General features: G+C 37.0%; 1 protein-coding gene across 1 annotated transcript in view; it reads right to left on the minus strand.

Annotated features, from left to right (window-relative positions):
- The window catches only part of Itgb8 (integrin subunit beta 8), an 83220-nt gene that overhangs the window by 26678 nt on the left and 37981 nt on the right, over positions 1 to 18561 (minus strand). Inside the window, exons 3-6 of the mRNA XM_052739209.1 lie at positions 14044 to 14218; positions 5949 to 6195; positions 4397 to 4562; positions 3762 to 3920 (exon numbers count right to left, since the gene is read on the minus strand). Of these exons, the coding sequence (XP_052595169.1) occupies positions 3762 to 3920; positions 4397 to 4562; positions 5949 to 6195; positions 14044 to 14218 (747 nt within the window). The remainder of the gene's footprint in view (positions 1 to 3761; positions 3921 to 4396; positions 4563 to 5948; positions 6196 to 14043; positions 14219 to 18561) is intronic.

Below are 18561 nucleotides of genomic sequence, written 5' to 3' on the forward strand. Positions count from 1 at the left end.
GCATTCAAATCTGGCTTCATAAAATAACTGCAGAAATATTCTCAGCATGTTTGCAGTTTAAAGCAAATAGTACAGTCAGTCAACTGCTATCAAGTATTTTGTTAGTTTAAAAAAAACACACAAGATGCAACAATATTTGTTAAAACTGCATACAGGCTTCCGGCTTTCTGGAAGTATTTAGGAGTGCTAAAGAATAAGTATTTTTATTAATGCATCCAGGACACATAATGAAAAGTGAAAGAATTCTTAACACTTTCTGACATTGAATAGCCCATTTCTTAATCAAGAGTGGCAAAAATAATTAACAAATTTCTTTATTAAAAGATTATAAGTCTTTGCTTAAATGGAATTGTCTTATGTCAATATTAATTATAAATGCCTTTGTGACTTTGAAATTGCTAAAGAAAATTTATTTTAGTAAAAAAGAGCACTGAAATAAATGTTATAATTCATAAAAGCTTGTTAATTCATGTAGCTAAACTATGAATTAAAATAACCAAGTATGTTCTTAATCTTGCTTTCTTCTTTGGCAGTTATAAAAAAAAATTAAATGTACTTCATGGCCAATAGAAAGCTTCACAGATAGAATACTAAAAGAGAAGTACACTTTAAGCAAAACTGTGTGAGAAGAAAAAGAAGAGTGTTGAATATCTTTCTATGATAGGAAGCACAAGTCTACAGTAATAGTGACTCACCTTTAGCAGTTTTACCTCAGTCATCTAAGATGCTGACCTGGTCAGCAGCTACTCTCTCCTATTGGGGTTTAGGGGGAAGAATGCCAGATGGAACCAGTGGTAGGAAGTTCTGAGGAGGCATGTGAAAGAAAAGTGAAGAACCACTGACTAGTGATGGGACACACGAAAGCTGTGAGGTGCACAGAGCACCAAGTCTGAACAGGAGATACTAGTGAGTCTATTTGTATTTGTATGTTCAGGACTTAGAGTTATACCAGCATGTGAACTGTCCATTGGCCAGGTTCACTCAATGCCTCCACACACATGCTCCTTTGTCTCCTTTCATTGTGGTGAAAGATCTTTGGATAATAATTGGCCTTTGCCAAGGGTGGGATGAATGGGAGGGCTCTGAATGAGGTTGAATAATTTGGGAAAGCTGGGTGGTAAAACGGAATGGACTTCTAGGCCTTAAGTACTAATGTATCTTTTTCATCATCAACAATTTTGTATGAACCTCTGTCCTTTTGGAGAGAATGTTATACTTTAAGTTGACATTATTGCTGGACAGAATGAAACACTAGGTTACTACTCAAATTTTATTATGGCATTTTGCATAATGTAAAAAACACTAGAAAATAGATTTTTTTAATAGTGTACCATCAATGCCAACAGCCTAGATAAAAATTACCTTAGATCTTCTTTTATAATTTAGATAAAACCAAGGTATCTAGGGTTATTCTTCTGTAGATAAAGGCTACAGTGTAAAAGTTAGAACCAAAAACACACCAGGAGAAGCATTTCCCTATTTCTTTGCTTTTGGTTGAGACACATTGACAAGGTGGTTAGGAATACTGATTGAAATTCAATGGGTCCTAGTACTTTAGTAGCTTCCAGTCATAAAGACTTAACTCAGACAGATTTAACTTAGCTTTTCTAACCTTTAGTATTTTTGATAGGAAAAGGATGGTAATGGTAACTACTATATATACAAATTCCATGCTATATGCGAAGTGTCTGCAAAGGTGCTTTCAGCCTTTGAATTCTCATTGTGATTAGTGTGGGGTTACACTGGTCTTCCTAAAATGGTTATAACTCAAAAGTATAATTCTGGTCCCTGTGATTTAGACATACAAGAGGCATTAAATTAATCACCTCTCTTTATAAATACAAAGACCAAAGTCTTGGGCCAAGAAGTCTAGTATCATTACTGGCATTCATTACTGGAGATGAGGCTAAGAAGCAGAGTGTGTGATTTCTTGCTTAACTGATACAAAATTTAGAATTCCATTATAGTACTCATGGAAAGAATGGAGAGGGTTTAAAAAGTAGGTAGATAGAAGATAGATATATGCCAAGAGATGGAGTCAAGGTATCCTGAGACACACAAGGCTTCAGAGTCCATTCATTGCACATTTTACATATGGCCATACAACCAAGGAGACACTCCAATGCACTAGCTCCTTTTGTTTTTGGCCATTGTTGCTAGCAATGAGAATTCTGAGCAGGAGGATTCTTTAAAATACAGATCTGGTATAATGGAAATAAAGGTGTTCTTTAAGTTATTATTAAGTGCACTTCTCTTTGATTTACCCAATAAATCACAGGAATGACATGTGTAAAAGTCATTCCACTAAATAATGGCCGAGGACACAAAAGAAGGGCATGATGCATTGCCTGTTTTCCCATATCACAATAACCCAAATGGGGTTTAAAATCCTACAAAAATTATATACAAAATTATAACATCCCCACAAGGTTTTTTTTTAACATAACCTAGGTCTAATATCATGACATTTTATTTTTGCCCAAAGATTCATCCCTGCATGAGCCATACATCCTTTCAAATATACTGATGAAGAGATGATGTCAGTAACTTGGCAAGACTTCAAAAGAATAACAGGACTTGGGAATCATACCATTGTCATTTCTCCTTTAAAAAGCTTCCCTTTGTCTCAAAATAGAGTAACTCCTCCTGTCTCCTTTTCCATTGCCAAGGAACACATTAGACCTCTACCCTAGATTCAATGAGGCCAAGTAGGAAGCAAGCTAGATAAGCAATGAGTAACTAGAATGCAATGTAGTTGCACAGGAGAGAAGATGTCCCTGGAGTTATTCCAAAGCCTGAATGTTAAATATGCTCAGGATTGAATTTATTTATTATAGTTTATTATTTCATTTTATTATATTATTTGAAACAGAGTCTGATGTGTCCAGGTTGGTCTTGAACTTGCTATATAGCTGAGGATGATATTGAATTTCTGATCCCCTTGTCTCTACCTCCAGAATGCTGGAATTTCAAGCCAGCACCACTGTGACTAGTTTATGTGGTACTAGACAATGGGGCTTATGAACTGAGAAACTTGGCAGCTTTGTTGAAAACGTTTCCAAGTAAATAGCTGTCAACGTCAGACACGAACGATACTTTGTTATTCTTTTTTTTAATATCTGCAATTAGCTAATACCAGGGAAGATGTGGTGATAAAAGGTTGTATTTAAATACATGATTCAAATCTTATGCGAACTTCTAGGAAGCAATTCAGATAGGCTTTGTCTAACAAGCAGTCCTACACAAAGATGTGTTGCAGAGGGAGGATGAGTGGTGTCTATATACAAAGTCTGCCTTGTTTTATGCTTTTCCCAATGATCTTTATTTAGCTTATCTAGTACTGCATTCTGAAGATTTCTTAGACCAATTCCATTTTTCTTATCACTTCTTATTATATTTATAAATACCAACCTCATAGAAGTAGCTTATTTCTACAAAACAATGCCGTGTTTTTCTCTCTTTCAAGGTCTTTGAATCACATGAAAATAATCTCTTGTATCACTTTCTTTCAAAAATTCTACCATTCGTAGTAGCTTGTCAAAGAATCAGCTACTAGACAATGCCAATGTCTGTTAGCCATCAACTTTCTTGAGCAGTGATTTTAGTATACTGCTCTATAGGTATTGATTCCTGGCCCGTCTTGGTTCTACATCTTGCTTTTTACATAATTTCCTGGGACAAGCATGGTTGAACTGACAATTTAAACTTGCATTTTAGCCCAAGGAATCAGCGTAGCTAGGAAGGAGCTGTTGCTACATTACCATGGTTGTCGATTTGACGTAGACGTTGTTTTTCAGATGGCAGTTTCCGTCGTTTGGCACCACTATGCCTGCCAGCTTGCTATCAAGAGCAAGATGTGATGTCTGGTCTGTCATCACCAGCAGCAATCTTTTAGCTTCTTTTCGCCATCCAATATGACTCTTAAAATAAACATGTAATTAGACCTTGTACAATGACATGGATCTCACTGTGGTCTTTGCCTCAAGTAAAAGATATATTTGAGCTGACAAACACCAAGTCAGGCTTGAATGATGTAGTGTCTCTAAAATAGCATGCCCATGCATTTGTTTACCCTTTACTCCCCCACTGGAGGAAGAATAAGCTCGACAACATGACGAGAATGGGACAACAGGCTCTTTCTGGCTTTTTCCTGAGGTGTATACAAGCAAAGAGCATCTCCTTTGTAAAATCTTGTCTTCTCTCTATAGCCCTTCCCCAACTTGGCCCCTCTATCCCAATATGTACCAAAATGAATCCTAATAGTGATGAGAAATGAGATTTTTTAAAAATGAATTCTTCCATATTGTTTCTGCTCCATGAACCAACCAGAACATAAAACTCTTATACCCTCTGCTACATCTGAGAATTCAAACACTCAGCATGCAAAACTGCTTACCTCACATACAGCAGCCTGAAGCATGGCATCGAAACCTCCTTCAGGAGTGTCTATGTTTCCAGAGATCTTTTGTCTGTGAACTGCTTTTTCAAACTCAGTGACGTTTTCTGTCAGAGACAGCACATGGATGTATCCATGGGGAGGCATACAGTCTAAATTGTAGTCACTGTATGGGAAAAAGAAGTCCAAAATCTAGTTTTCTATGCTCCCTTAAATTTTGCAAAGTGCTACTATTAGTCAAATTATATAGTTGGTAAAAGAAAGAAGGGGATTTTTTTGGAGGTGTAAGGAAATTTTTACACCATAAAAATTTATAAGATTAGAGAATTCAATGTTGGTGAAACTTGTTTGTGATCAGAAAATAGAACTGTATGATTAATGTTAAAAATGAAGAAGATTCTATGTGTTTCGTGAACACAGGACGATAAAGCCCTTCAATATGCTAATGAACACTTTGTTTAAAGGGACATAAAGATTTTTAGTAATTTCCTGTCACAGTTGGCCTGGAGCTGATGAGAAACACATCCAAGGAGATAGTTTGTGAATTCAGCTCAAATAGCATATTACCTTGTTATTTCTAAAAAGATATCACACTAATTTTGAAAATGATGCTTGTTGTGGAATTATTAGTGAGCAGTAAAATGTATGAGAATGACTTCGATAAACACTCTTGTAACTCAGAAAGAGACTCAGTCCTCAGGTGGGCTCTCCTTCAAGGAGATTGTTCAAGCTGGGCATAATGTAACCCAAGTACTCAGGATGCAGATTCAGGAGGATTCATGAGTTCAGGGTCAATCTGAGCAACAAAATAACACCTGACCTCAGAAAACCACAGTGAATGATAAAGAAATAGCAATTAGGAAAAGACTTCTCGAAGTCTACAAGTTGAAATGTGTAGAGTGAAATTATTTGAGCAGTTTATAGACGTAGAAAATATCTTTAAAGAAAATGATTTATGGAATAAGAGATTTACAAAGTCATTTCTCTGAAAATTCAACAGATGACGCTATAAGAAAACTTGCATGCTTGAAGTTAGTTTTCTTTCCTTGGGGAGGCAAATGCTATTTAGAATCAAATTCTTATTTTTTGATCCCTCGTCTTTCAGGAAGTTAGTTACATCATTAACAACATAAATATATACCATCACAATACAGTAAGGTATCAGTGTAGCACTGAGGTGATAAATACTCTAAAATGTGTCAAACTTAAATTTAATAAATTCGGAGCAACCACAAAGGAGACATATAGAATTTCCAGAGGTACTTATATGCATGTCAGCCTCATTGTTGGAAATTCACACAGGGTTACTAATAATAGGTAAGATTATTTTGTATGACAAAAGGTGAATAAACAATATTTGAAGGAATATAACTTAAAACCCAAGCTAGAGGCAAATGTTTCCATAGAGGAACAAGGATCCTCCTCAAATATTTTAACTTTTATTTAATAAGACAATATTTTGAAATACGGTAAGCCTATAAGAACAAACAACATGAGCTTTTTTTTTATAAGAAAGATTCTTTTAATATTATCCACATGAAACATTAGCTACCTGCACTGGTTATGGATCCTCTCTGGATGGATGCTAATGTAAGGTGAGACAGTTTTATCCACATACGAGCCAAAACCAAGACGGAAGTCATGGGAGAAAAACGCCATCTTTCTGGATAAATCATTTCCAACAGAATTCAATTTTTCTATATTATTGTGCATTGATGCTGAAACATCAACCAGATAATAAAGATCCACAGGGTATTTCTTCAGAGGACGGATTTTTAACATGAAATTAGCTTCAGCTCCTAATTCAAAGAAAGACAAACATGATATAGTCTTCATTTACACATCTTAGATGCATTTGGTTTGTGCATGCATGTGTGTATGTATATATGCATGTAAGCACACTTGTAACAACATATGTGTTGAGATCAGACGACAACTTATAGGAATCAGAATCAGTTCTGTGCTTCTCTCTTGTGGATCCTAGAGATTGAACTCAGGATAGTCGGGTATGACAAGCTCCTGTAGCCACTGAGCCATCTTGATGGTTTGCAGTGATACATAGTAGCAGCACAGTAATCCTAAGTTTATACATTATCAAGTTACTTTTTTTTTTTTAATCACTGTGATCTAGTACGGGATAGAGGTAACTTAAGCAGAAAAGGATTGTTTGGGTTCACAGATCAGAGGATACAGCTTATTATCTTGGTGGGGACGGCATGGTAGTTGAGGTAGCAGTAGCTTGATGACTCACAGGGTTGTGTCCAGCTCTCAAAGGCCTACCACTGTGACCCACTCCCCCAGCCATAGTCTTCCAAAACAGTGTCAGAAGCTGGGGACCAAGATCAAGTGTTCAAACACAGGAGCCATGAGGGACATTTCAGATCTAAGCTACAACAATGCATTTCTGACAATTCTAGAGACAATATACAAATAAAAAAATAGACCAGCTCAATACAAATGTAGGAGGAATCATTTACATGACATGAATTGCCCATCACCCTCAAAGCTAGGAAAGCATAATGCAAAACAGTAAGCAGTATTCTGTTGAAAAAGGTTCAGGTGGCTGTGCTAATCAGAAAGATATCTTTTAAAAAATGACCTTTTATTAAATGTAGGTGTTAATTCATTCTTCTGAGGTAAGGTGCCTTTATCAATGAGATGTGAACCCTTTGGCACTTGACAGTACATGAGCTCTTTGAGATAATGATTGCACATTATGAAACAACTGATGAGTTTCTTCCTTTTGGTTAGTAGGTGAGACAGTGGGTTAGAGCAGAAAACCAGGCATGCCATATTGAAGGTGTGCAGATTGTTAGTTCAACACATGGAGGGAGCTCAGTGAATGTATGATGATCACAGAGGCCAGGTATTGTTCTTGAGTAAAATAACTGGATTGGAAGAGACAGTCATCACCACAACAGGTAAAGAGTTTCCCAAGGGTACCTGTCTGCAGTTCACATTATTTAGTTCTTGGCCGCATTATAATTTGACATAGAATCTGAGTTTTTTTTTTTTCATCTAGACTCTTCAAATTCTAGGTCTGCATTTAAGATAAACTGAAAAATCAGCTATTTAAAATATGTGAATTTCTCCTTTTAAAATAATAGATCAAAAGGTTTCAAATCATTAACTGTTCATCCATGGGGACCATTTCAACTGGGAAATATTCTATAAAAATAAATTACAATTTGTATATCTGCATAGTCATTAGGATGATATAGTTATTAAAAGATTTACCTAATCAATGAATTATTCCTGTATTTTTCTTTAAATTCTTTTACAATTCCAATGTTATTCAATCTGAACTATCTAACCTATCAAAATAGCAATGCTTTACTGGGGGATAAAAACAAATACAAAAAAGGAAGGGTGCTCATTCATTTACAGTTTCCTGCCTGAGTAGGAAGCCCTGTGAATGTAATATTCTGAGTTCTGCATCCCAGAAGTTTGGAAGGAAAAGTGGGGCAAGCATAAGCCAGCCTCCTCCATTCTCTACTCCTCTTTAGGAGCTGGCCTGCCTCCAGAGCACATTTACTCTGTTTACTTTTTGACTCTGTACTGAAAAGTACCAGTAGAGACATTCTGTAATTAAAGTGGAGAATTAAATGTAGGAGAATATCAGAAAATAGTACACAGGGCCAATTGGAGAGCATAGTTCATGCGAAGGGCTGACACATGGGTCAGCATTTAAAAAATATATAAATTGTGTAGGTTTTTTTTGACTGTTGACTTGAGCATATTGCTAAAGGCCTTAAGCATTAGCTGCATATTATTTTTATCTTGGTGAATCATTATAGTTTATGGTAACTCTGTCTGACATTGAATGAGTCTCTGGGTTTTTACAGATGATGCTAGATGTAGCAGTTATTCAGCAGATTGTGCATGGAACTCAGCAAAGGTGTGGGGTGATGACCTCAGTGAAAGGCACAGTTTGTGCAGCATCTACAAAGGCGTCTTTGGGGGCCTAAGCTACTGAAGGTACTCCAGACAAAAGTCAGCCACACAGGGGACCTGTGCTGACAAAACTTGTTCACAGCCTAGCCAGCAAAATCTTTTACTGGCTCAGCAGAGGAGAGATGATAAGAAAGCCCTGGAGGCTACTGTGACAGGATCCTTGATTACCTAGGTGCTGGTTTTAGCACAGGTACCTGGGTCAGTCCTCAACATGGCCTAAGACCTCAATCGGACAAGATGTCATTTAAAAATAAATATTTTCTTAACTGAGCCTTTTAGTCATTGCACAAGAGAACAGTAATTGCTACTTTTACATTTCAAGACCCCTAAACTGCCAGTGAGATTTTGCCAGTTCAGGTTAGATAGCCCTGGACAGTCTGACCCCAAATCCCACTTTGCTTGTTAAGATGGGATCAAGTTTGATTACCATGCCTTCCTTGCCTGTGAGTTTAAGACATTATCCATAATGTGCTCTCAGGATGCCTTTGGATTAGACAATTATATATGTGGAAGAAAAGAATTAGATATGGGTTTTGTAATATTCTATAGGTAAAGGCACTAGAAACACCATCTCACGGCTATATAGGTACTATGTCCCCCTGTATAACCATTTAGTTTATATTAGAGTATAGTCCACACAGACCAATAACCAGATGACACTAGAAAGGGTTTGGTTAAGCTGGCTCAGAGAGAAATGTATATAGATACATGACTTAAGACCTGGTTGTTAACACAGTCTGCAATGTTTGGATATTAGAGGAACTATGTGAGATGAGCTATGCTGAGATGGATGTACTACATTCATATACTCTACACAACTAGTATACTTTAGCTGATCAAACAATTCTATAATTAAATGTTGCCAAAGTCACTCTTAAGTCCGTTATTCACAACCAACCCAGACTATGTCCTTTGTGCAATTATAAACTTTAGGATATCCAAATAATAAAATTCCAAAATGGCCTATTTAATTAAAGAGGCCGCACCTAGCTTGGTGTACTCAGGCTTGTCTTGCTTCCCAGGATTGCTGTCAAAGGAACTATGAGAGTAACCGCAGAACTGTGCTGGTGGATCATGGAACTCTGGTATGAAGTGGCAACACAAGGCTCATCAAGCATTTGTTGGTTCTATCCAGTGGTTTAAAACTAAGAGACTGACAGTAGTGGGTAGGGAAGGAAGTGAGAGCTCATCACTCTTGATCTTTCCTCCTACAAGAATAGCTTCCTGGGCCAAAGGCATGGCTCAGTGGTTAAGAGCATTAGCTGCTTTTCCAGAGGACTTAGATTTGATTTCCAGAACCTACATGCTGCTCAGAACTATTGGTAACTCCAGTCCTAGGGTATCCAAAGCCCTCTTCTGGTCTCTGAGGGTACTGCACACAAGTGGTGCACAAACATATATGCAGGCAAAATACCCATAAACATAAAAATAATTAAATTAAAAAGAATAACCTCATGCATTTCTAATTAGAGGCAAAATATGATTTGCAATTTTATCAAAAGAATATTACTTTTTCAGGGTTAGGATGGTTTGAATGAGGAAGCCCCCATAGGCTCATATGTTTGAATACTTGATGCCTAGTCAGTGGAACTGTTTGGGAAGGATTAAAAAGGTGGGCTTGCTGGAGAAGATCATAGTCACTCAAGTCACTTTGCTTTAAGTGTTGAGGATAAAGGGGAATGACTGATTATGTTGCTGATATCTTTCTTTATCAGCCTCACTAAGAGGAAATCTTAGTGAGAAGTGAGTTTTTGACTATGCCTCAGTTTTGTTCAAGTTTTTGGTGTAGGCACATACTTTTCATGTCTTCATCAGCTTCTATTTGTGGAGTGCAAGTGAGTATGAAGAATATAATGGGGTGTGTGTTTATGTGAATATTCTTAAAATATTGTCAGGTTCTTTTGGATGGAGGCCCCCCTTTTTTGTATGTGTGATTTAAATCACATTTTCTAACTAATTTTAGATCCCATCCCCAACATTAAACAGTCAAACCACTAAACATAGTTGATAGTCAAGGCCAACTATGTGGAAAATAATTATAATTGATTACAGTCTGGGGCTGACCATAACATTTCCTCCTTGGTATTTTCTTTCCACTATGAATCTCTCTCCTCCCCTCTTGTCTTATCTTCTTTTCTACCAGCTTTTCCTTTTACTGTTGTTTCAGACAGGATCTCACTATGTAGCTCAGGTTTGCCTCAAACTCAACTTTCTGACTCCCCCCTGCATTTTGCCTTCTCACTTCACTGTCCTTTGCTGTGCTGCTCTCCCATAGTCACTATACCATGGACTCTGTCTTTTTAAAACTCAAAAAGTTGTATGTGTCACTGCCTGCTTAAGGTGCTCAAGTAGCTAATCATGACAGGTTAAGGCACCTCATCATCTTGATTTTCTCTTCATCTTAAGTCTAACAAGATAAAACTGCTTACAAGTCCCCAGAAGTACTCTGCAAACATACACTTCCATGCCCTGTTTATGTTCCTTTTGCCTGTGGTGAGCTAACCTCTCTTTCTTCATGTAATTACTGCTTTGAGACACTCTTCAGTAAGCTACTCCTCCTTGGACCAGGCTGAGCTTCCCTGCCTTGTTTCCCTGGCAACTGGATCATACCACCATTTTAATGTTTGCCATGTAATTATGAGGTCCCAGACATGGTATCTTTATGTTCTTTCAATTTCTAAAAGCTACTATGAGATAGTTGCATTTATTAGACATAAATAATATATAAAATAGGATAACCTGCTGGAAATTAGTATTTAATTATAAAAATAGGGTCATTGGCTTAATAGTATGGAAAAGCAAATCACACCCAAAACCTAGAGAGATCTATTTATATTTTTTGTTTTAATGCTCTATTTCATTAATTTTATTATTTTAAATTTATTAATTGCTTCTTTTTTATTTAATTAAAGAGGCCGCACCTAGCTTGGTGTACTCAGGCTTGTCTTGCTTCCCAGGATTGCTGTCAAAGGAACTATGAGAGTAACCGCAGAACTGTGCTGGTGGATCATGGAACTCTGGTATGAAGTGGCAACACAAGGCTCATCAAGCATTTGTTGGTTCTATCCAGTGGTTTAAAACTAAGAGACTGACAGTAGTGGGTAGGGAAGGAAGTGAGAGCTCATCACTCTTGATCTTTCCTCCTACAAGAATAGCTTCCTGGGTCAAAGGCATGGCTCAGTGGTTAAGAGCATTAGCTGCTATTCTTTTGTTTGGATGCTCTGTCCAGTTTTATTCATTCTTTTTCAAAATAAAAGCAAACCTTTCAATTTTTTTAGAACAATTCAAGTTACAACCTATATATTTGAATGTATTTTGTTACTGTTACTATTAGCTTATTATTAGAATTTTGATTATATCTTTTGACTTAATTTCAAATTTTATGGCACTATGTTTAAAGATGATGGGTCATGAAATAATTTTTACTTTCTATAACTGGGTTCTTCTCTGTGGTTGATTTCTTAATATATTTTATGGACTTTAAAAATAACATTTCATTTATCAAGTGTTATAAGCTGAATATTATTTGGAGAGGGGACCTTGGGATGTAATTAGGTTTAGATGAGATAATGGGAAATGGTACTTTCTGATAGGATTAGTGGTCCTCTGAGATACTGGAGAGTTTTATTCCATACCATCCCCAGTCCTATGAGTTTCCTCTTCAACTCTGCCATGTGAGGACTTACCAGGAAGTGAACACCTGTAAGCCTGGAGAACCCTCACTAGAAACCAAATCTGCCTACACTTTGTTCTTGAACTTCCCTGGTCTTTGAAATTTTAACCTTTCTGTGACATTGTGTCACCAAATGTGAGGCATTTGTGTTGTGGCAGCTGAACAGGCTAAGGCATCAAAGTTATTAATTAAGCTCAGCTGTTCTGCTTTCTAATCCTCCACCCCTTATTTCCTCTGCAGATATTGAAGGGATAGTTTTACGCTTTTCTCTAATAAAGAACTTGAGGTTAAGTGCAGAGTGGTGATGCAGGAATCTGTAGGATTTGAAGAGAGGCTTAGGGTAAAGACCATGGTAACAGAGTGCCTTCAAATTCAGGTGTGCTCTAGGAGTAAGCCAGAAACATGAGACAGAAAGCCAAGATATAATGGAGTGTCATATGTGTTACTATCCAATGTTAACACAGAAAGCAAACAAAACAAATCCACCCTAGAAAGACTGTAGAGGCAAAGGTGGAAAGGTGATGGATGAGAATGCTGTCAGAACATGGAGACTGGTAAGATATGGAGACTGGAATTTTTAGAAGTAGTTTAGGAGAGATTAGAAAACCTGAGATCATGAATGTATTGTAAAACCAGGTAGAGAAAAAAGTCATTAGAGGTGGTCAGACTATTATAACTTTAGAAGGCTGTGTGTGAGGCAAGACGTGTAATTATTGGAATGTTAAGGTCAGATTTTAGTGAATACACTGGATTGAGTAAACACTGCCTTTTTTAAAAATAGCAGGTGACAAGAACCATAATCTTTATTAACTGATTAGAATTCCTGTACTGGCTATGCATCCCTTTTCTGCTGGTGTTCATATATTTCCATATGGAACTGTATCATCATTTTATATGGAGAAGAACCCAGTTTTAACTGGAAGCTAGGAACATGTCCAGGGAAAGAAACAGACTTTGTTTTGCTGGTAACTAATCAGTCTGGAAAAATAGTTCAGCATTTAGAGTGAGATGAGAAGTGTAGCAAGAATTATTATTATTATTATTATTATTATTATTATTATTATTATATTATTAAAAACAAAAACTAATGACAAGATATGACCACCCACAGTGAACTAATGAAGAGTTGAAAACAATTTAATATTATTTTAAACCAGTTTTCTAGCTCTGTGGTAATATCTGTGTACTTTGACATCTTGTATATAGTTCATATATTGGAATTCTATATACCTGGGGGAATGGATGTTTTCCAGAGCTACAATATGTGTCAGACTGTGGGGCACACTGCTATGGAAGGGGAGATAACAGAGAAATGTATGAGGAAAAGTACACGTTAATCTTAAATTCCATCACAAAGCTATTTAAGGTAATTATGGTAATAATGAATGATAGTTTTGTGTTTAAAAGTTCATACCAAAGGCTCTAAGTACTTAACTAATTTGTATTTCCCACTAACTAATGAATCAATGCATCACATAAGTACTTATGGAGAATTTACTCTATTCTAGCACTCTGAGGAATGGAGAAAGAGAACAAAAAACTATGTTCCCTTTCTGGACTTAGCTGGTATGAGAACTTGCTACCAGGCTTGCCAATGGTCATGCAGCCATCAGAACAGACAAGGCTGAAGGAGAGAATTGATTCTTGCAAGTTGTTCTCTGACTCTATGTGCACTGTGGCATGCATGCCTCTTCACCCTCTACCAACTAAATAACTGAACGCAACAAAAAGTTCTCTTTCCCCAGAGCTTCATTGGAATCAGAGCACAATTACATCACAGTGTGAGTGGCCTGTATGATCAGAACAGAGTTATAATAGGTTGTAGTAAGGTTTATAGTGTGGCCCAGGCCACACAGCTTAGCTACAAACATGACAGGGAGTATAACCATGGTTCCTTGATCTGAGCTCACTAAGATTTCAACTACATTGTTGTCTGCTGCAGCATATTAACTGTGAGCAAGTCACTATGAGCTGTCATTGCAAATTAATGGTCATCAGATTTCTTTGAAAATCACCAAACCTGGATGCAGTTGGATTGAGACTTCTCCTGGTGTCACTTGGGTATTGATTTCATTCTCACTTGGTGTTACTACACGCACAGACAGGTATTCTACAGAATCAACTGGACAGCCTTTGCTTATCAAATTGGAAACAGTATCACAGCGTTCACTTCTTGGTCCACCTGAAACAAAATCCTGTTTAAAAAAAAGGAAAATCACTGATGTTTTAGCAAATCCTCTCAGTGACAACTTAAGAAACCTGTACAATGCAAATATTACAAAGGAGACATTTCCCATGTAGAGCAAATTAGGTCATTGCATAAATTAGCTGCATGCTTCCAATAAAAGTATGGGCAAATTTGTCAGGAATAAAAGTTTTACTTCTACATTTTATTTAAAAATAAGAAAACAAGTTAATAAAGAGGAGAAGATTAATCAAGCACTTTCATTGTTGTTGACTGAGCACTGTAAAATTACACCAGCTTCATTCTTTCTAAACATCTGACTTCAGAAAGACAGATCTAAAAAGTAATTAATCAAAGTAGACAATTTATTGTTCCCACATGTATGCCTCATGTTTCAGGGAACACAGCTGGCATGTCTACTGTGTGCTGTTGTGCTCAGGAGATGAGAACAACTCCTTCAAAATCACACCACTAACTGTGCTGACAGCTCATATAAGAAGGAATTGGAAGTCTGCTTTCTCAGACCATCAATCTCTGATGCTTCTTATATAGAAATCAGCCTGATGAATAATTGGATAAACCAAGAAAGATGCTTGTGATGGCACAGTGGTAGAAGATTCCAGTTCAGAATCTCCTGATTTTGCATCTAAAGCTAAACCTTTCATGATAGTTCAGCATAAAACAGTAGCTAGTTGTTTAAGAGTCATCCATATGCTTAGGATTAATGGAATATGTTTAAAAGTTAATTTGTTCTGAGATAAAAAAAATGATACTTCTATTTTTCACATGACATTTCAGATTGTATTGAAAAGTATGGAAATATTTTACTATGGATATATATTGGTATAAATTATTTGAGATAGTTACATGTGAGCTGAATATTTTTCAGCAATCTTCTGGAAGGGCTGTTTTGGTCCAGCATTCAATCATTTTACCTTTAATTCCTATGGTTCAGGGAATCTGATCTCTACTTAATTAATCATTTGGTGAAAGACTGTTGAGCAGATACTTAACTACAGAAAAATGGTTTTCAAAGTGTTCAGAATACAGATCAAGGCAGCTTGAGTCTTCACTACTGAAATCAACAGATCATGGATGAATTTAGTCACTAAGCAGAAAAATATAATTATTATGGAAGTAAAGCTTAGGGGCAAGAGAATGTCATATGTCATGAAGAAAGGGAATTATAAAGTTTAAATGGCATGCTGAAAATGAGATCATTAATTATGAAGAATGAATCCCCAGCATCAGGGAACAATTAGGTAGAATCATACCAGGCAATATAAAACATTCAAAAAATGTTTGTTCTTTCTCAATTTAGAGCATGACTTGGAAAATTAAAGTCCGTAGGATAAATGCGACATTTTGTCTGTCTTTACATGGTTCATGTCAAAATGCCCCATTTTTAGAAGACGGTAATAGAACCAGGCAAGAAGAACATGCTGCAGACTGTGTTTGGCAGCTGTCTGGTCTTCACAGTGTTTATTCCTAATTAGTGTATGGCTCTTGCTGGTGATCCTAACACAATGAAAAGTAGAAGGTAATGTGCCTTTCTTTCTAACCGAACTTTCCAGGTATTTGCTAAATGGTACAGTGGAAACAGACATTTTAATTTGCCTTGCATTTAACCTTCACCTAGATTTTAACCAGAAGTTTACAAATCAGAGCCTTTACTTATATCTAAATTTATCATATTAGCTGGTAACACCTATCAGCCAGCTGTAGTGTATAAACTGCTTGGAGTTCCTCAGAGAAAGGTAGCCAGTAACTGCTACAGCATGTGCCACCATTCCTAGTTCCTGGTGTGCTTCAGGTTAGGTGAAGAACTCTTTCTCCCATTGTGGGGACACTGAGAGTACAAAAGGTTTGTACTCATATGTCATGTGAAGGGCCACATGTGTTTTCCAGATAAAGCATCCCCAAGATTTTAGATCGTGCAATGGAAATAAAATATAAACAGCTCCCATCTTCCTTTTCAGCCTACTAGACTTTCTGAACTTGGGTGTACAGAACCGAGAAAGGAAGGGTGACTACTTTCCTGTAAGTATACATCAAGCTATATGCCATGTGACCTTTAAATGTCAAATAGTTTTGCTGAAATAGCAAAATCTTCTCAATTATTTTGCAATGTCTGAATCAGAATGGCTGTTTTAGCCCACTGTAAGCACTAAGTCAGAAAAGCATTGCCAATTGGCCAATTAGGTTTGAAAAGGAAAGAAAAGGCGCTTGCCCATTGTGGCTTAATTTCCGTTTGAAAGAAAAGCAATTTGAAACCACACTCTTTTAATTTCTTGGCAGATTATGTCATTTTAATTTCTTCTAACCCTTATGTTTTACCTTTTCTTCAAGAAAAATACTGGGGAAATCAGACTCTGTAGCTAAGATCTGTTGAGAATGAGAGTCCCAGGCTGAAGTCACTGGCTTTTCACCAGTTACCGCTTCTGTGAATTAGCACAAAACTCTGGGTGTATAAACAAAATGCATTTCCCCCTACTAATGTCTGAGTCTTTGGGGCTTCCAAAACCAGCAATCTGCTTGGAAATGGAAGGGTCTTATCATCTCGCTTTGAACAGTGAGTGCCCTTCACATCCTATTCTATGATAACTGTGGTTTCAAGTCAGGCCCACACTGTGATACTGTCTGTGATGGCTGTGTTAGCCAAGACAGAAGAGAATTGCTCAAAACAATGTGGCTCTTAACCATGTTAACTAGAAACATGAGTGTTAACTAGGTAATATTAATAAAGTCCTTTCTATCTCAATTGTTTTTCTAATAGTTTTATTGACCATGGAAGGAAGGGAAAATAGAGATTATGGAATGATAGATTAAAATGCCATTTAAGAATGCAAGCAGATTGAGTATATACTGTCTATATTATAGTGATTTTTGAGACAGGATTTTTATTAAATTTTTTGACAGTTTCATATGTGCATATAATACTCTCTGATTACTATTATTCCCCCTTTATTTCCCTTGACCACTAATGCCTCCTCCTCCCTACAAAGCTTTTTCCCACATTCAAGTCTATTTGTTTTGTTTTGTGACCTCCTGTTTACCCAGGACTGTCTTTGTGTTCATGGGTTTGAATTATGTACTAAAGCCTGTGGGCTCACCATTTAGTTCACAGCTAAAGACAATGACCATACTTCTCTTAGGATCTTTTAGTTGCTAGTATTTTGGTAGGGAGGGAAGGGCTCTGTGAACCTCTCTCCCATTCATAACCAGTTGTTGACAAGACCAGTCTTATGCAGGCCCAGTGCAGGTAGCCACAACTGCTATGAGTTTTGGAGTGCAAGGGCTTCCTCATTCCTAGTAGATAGCATTTCTTAGCCTTATCTTCAAGCTCTTACATCTTTTCTACCATCCCTTCTGGAGTATTGCCTGAGCCTTGGAGGGGATGGGATTTTGACCAGCTTTGAAAATTATACAAGTCATGTTTATTAAGCTATTTTTTGTTCATTATCATCATGATCAGGAAAACACTCCCTCACCCTTTTCTTTCCCTCCATCTTTTTTCTGGCTGAGGAATCAGGGTCACCACCTATATCTGTGTCTATATGATGGGTGATCTCACCTCTTGATATCATGCCAGCCTACAGGGATTACACAATTCCTACTCTTAGTAATATGAATAATGGCAGATTGTACCTTCAGAGATTGTGTTATTTTTTATTTTATTTTATTATTATTTTTGTGTGCATATGTGGTGTATGTATGTGTATGCAACTGTGCTTGCCCATACAAGTACATGTGGAGAGTAGAAGTTGATGTTTAGATGTCTTTTTCCATTGCTTCTTTACCTTAGTTTTTGAGATATGGTCTTTTTACTGAATCTGGTGTTTGCCATTTCAACTAGACTATCTTGCCAGCAAGCCCTAGGAATATGTCTGTCTTCACTTTCCAGTATTGGAGTTACATATGTGTGCCACTACACCTGGATTTGATATGGGTAATGGGGGTCCTAACTGAGGTCCTTGTACAGGAAGCACTTTCACTCTGAGCCATCTCCCCAGCTCCTGGTTGAATTATTGGCTCAGCAGTCCCAGTTCCTTAAACATAAGTATCTATAGTCACAACTCCTGCATCTCAAGCAATGTCCTATGCTGTATGTTACTTCATTATCTATTGGTTAAAGTGTCAGGTGGATACAATCAGTTTTTCCATTTTAGAGATAGGGAAATGATTTAAAGGGATGAAGCAACATAGTGTACATAGTTGTTTACATAGTTTATAGTTAGAAACTTGGAACTAGGGTTTGATCTTTCTAAACTATATATACTACCTTACACTGTGGTATGTAGACAAGAATAATCTTGCAAATTCTCCCCAATGTCCCTGTTTGCAAGTGCAACA

Source organism: Peromyscus californicus, unplaced genomic scaffold (genome assembly GCF_007827085.1).
Source record: "Peromyscus californicus insignis strain IS unplaced genomic scaffold, ASM782708v3 Scaffold_15__1_contigs__length_86483966, whole genome shotgun sequence".
In the NCBI taxonomy this organism is placed as follows: Eukaryota; Metazoa; Chordata; class Mammalia; order Rodentia; family Cricetidae; genus Peromyscus; species Peromyscus californicus.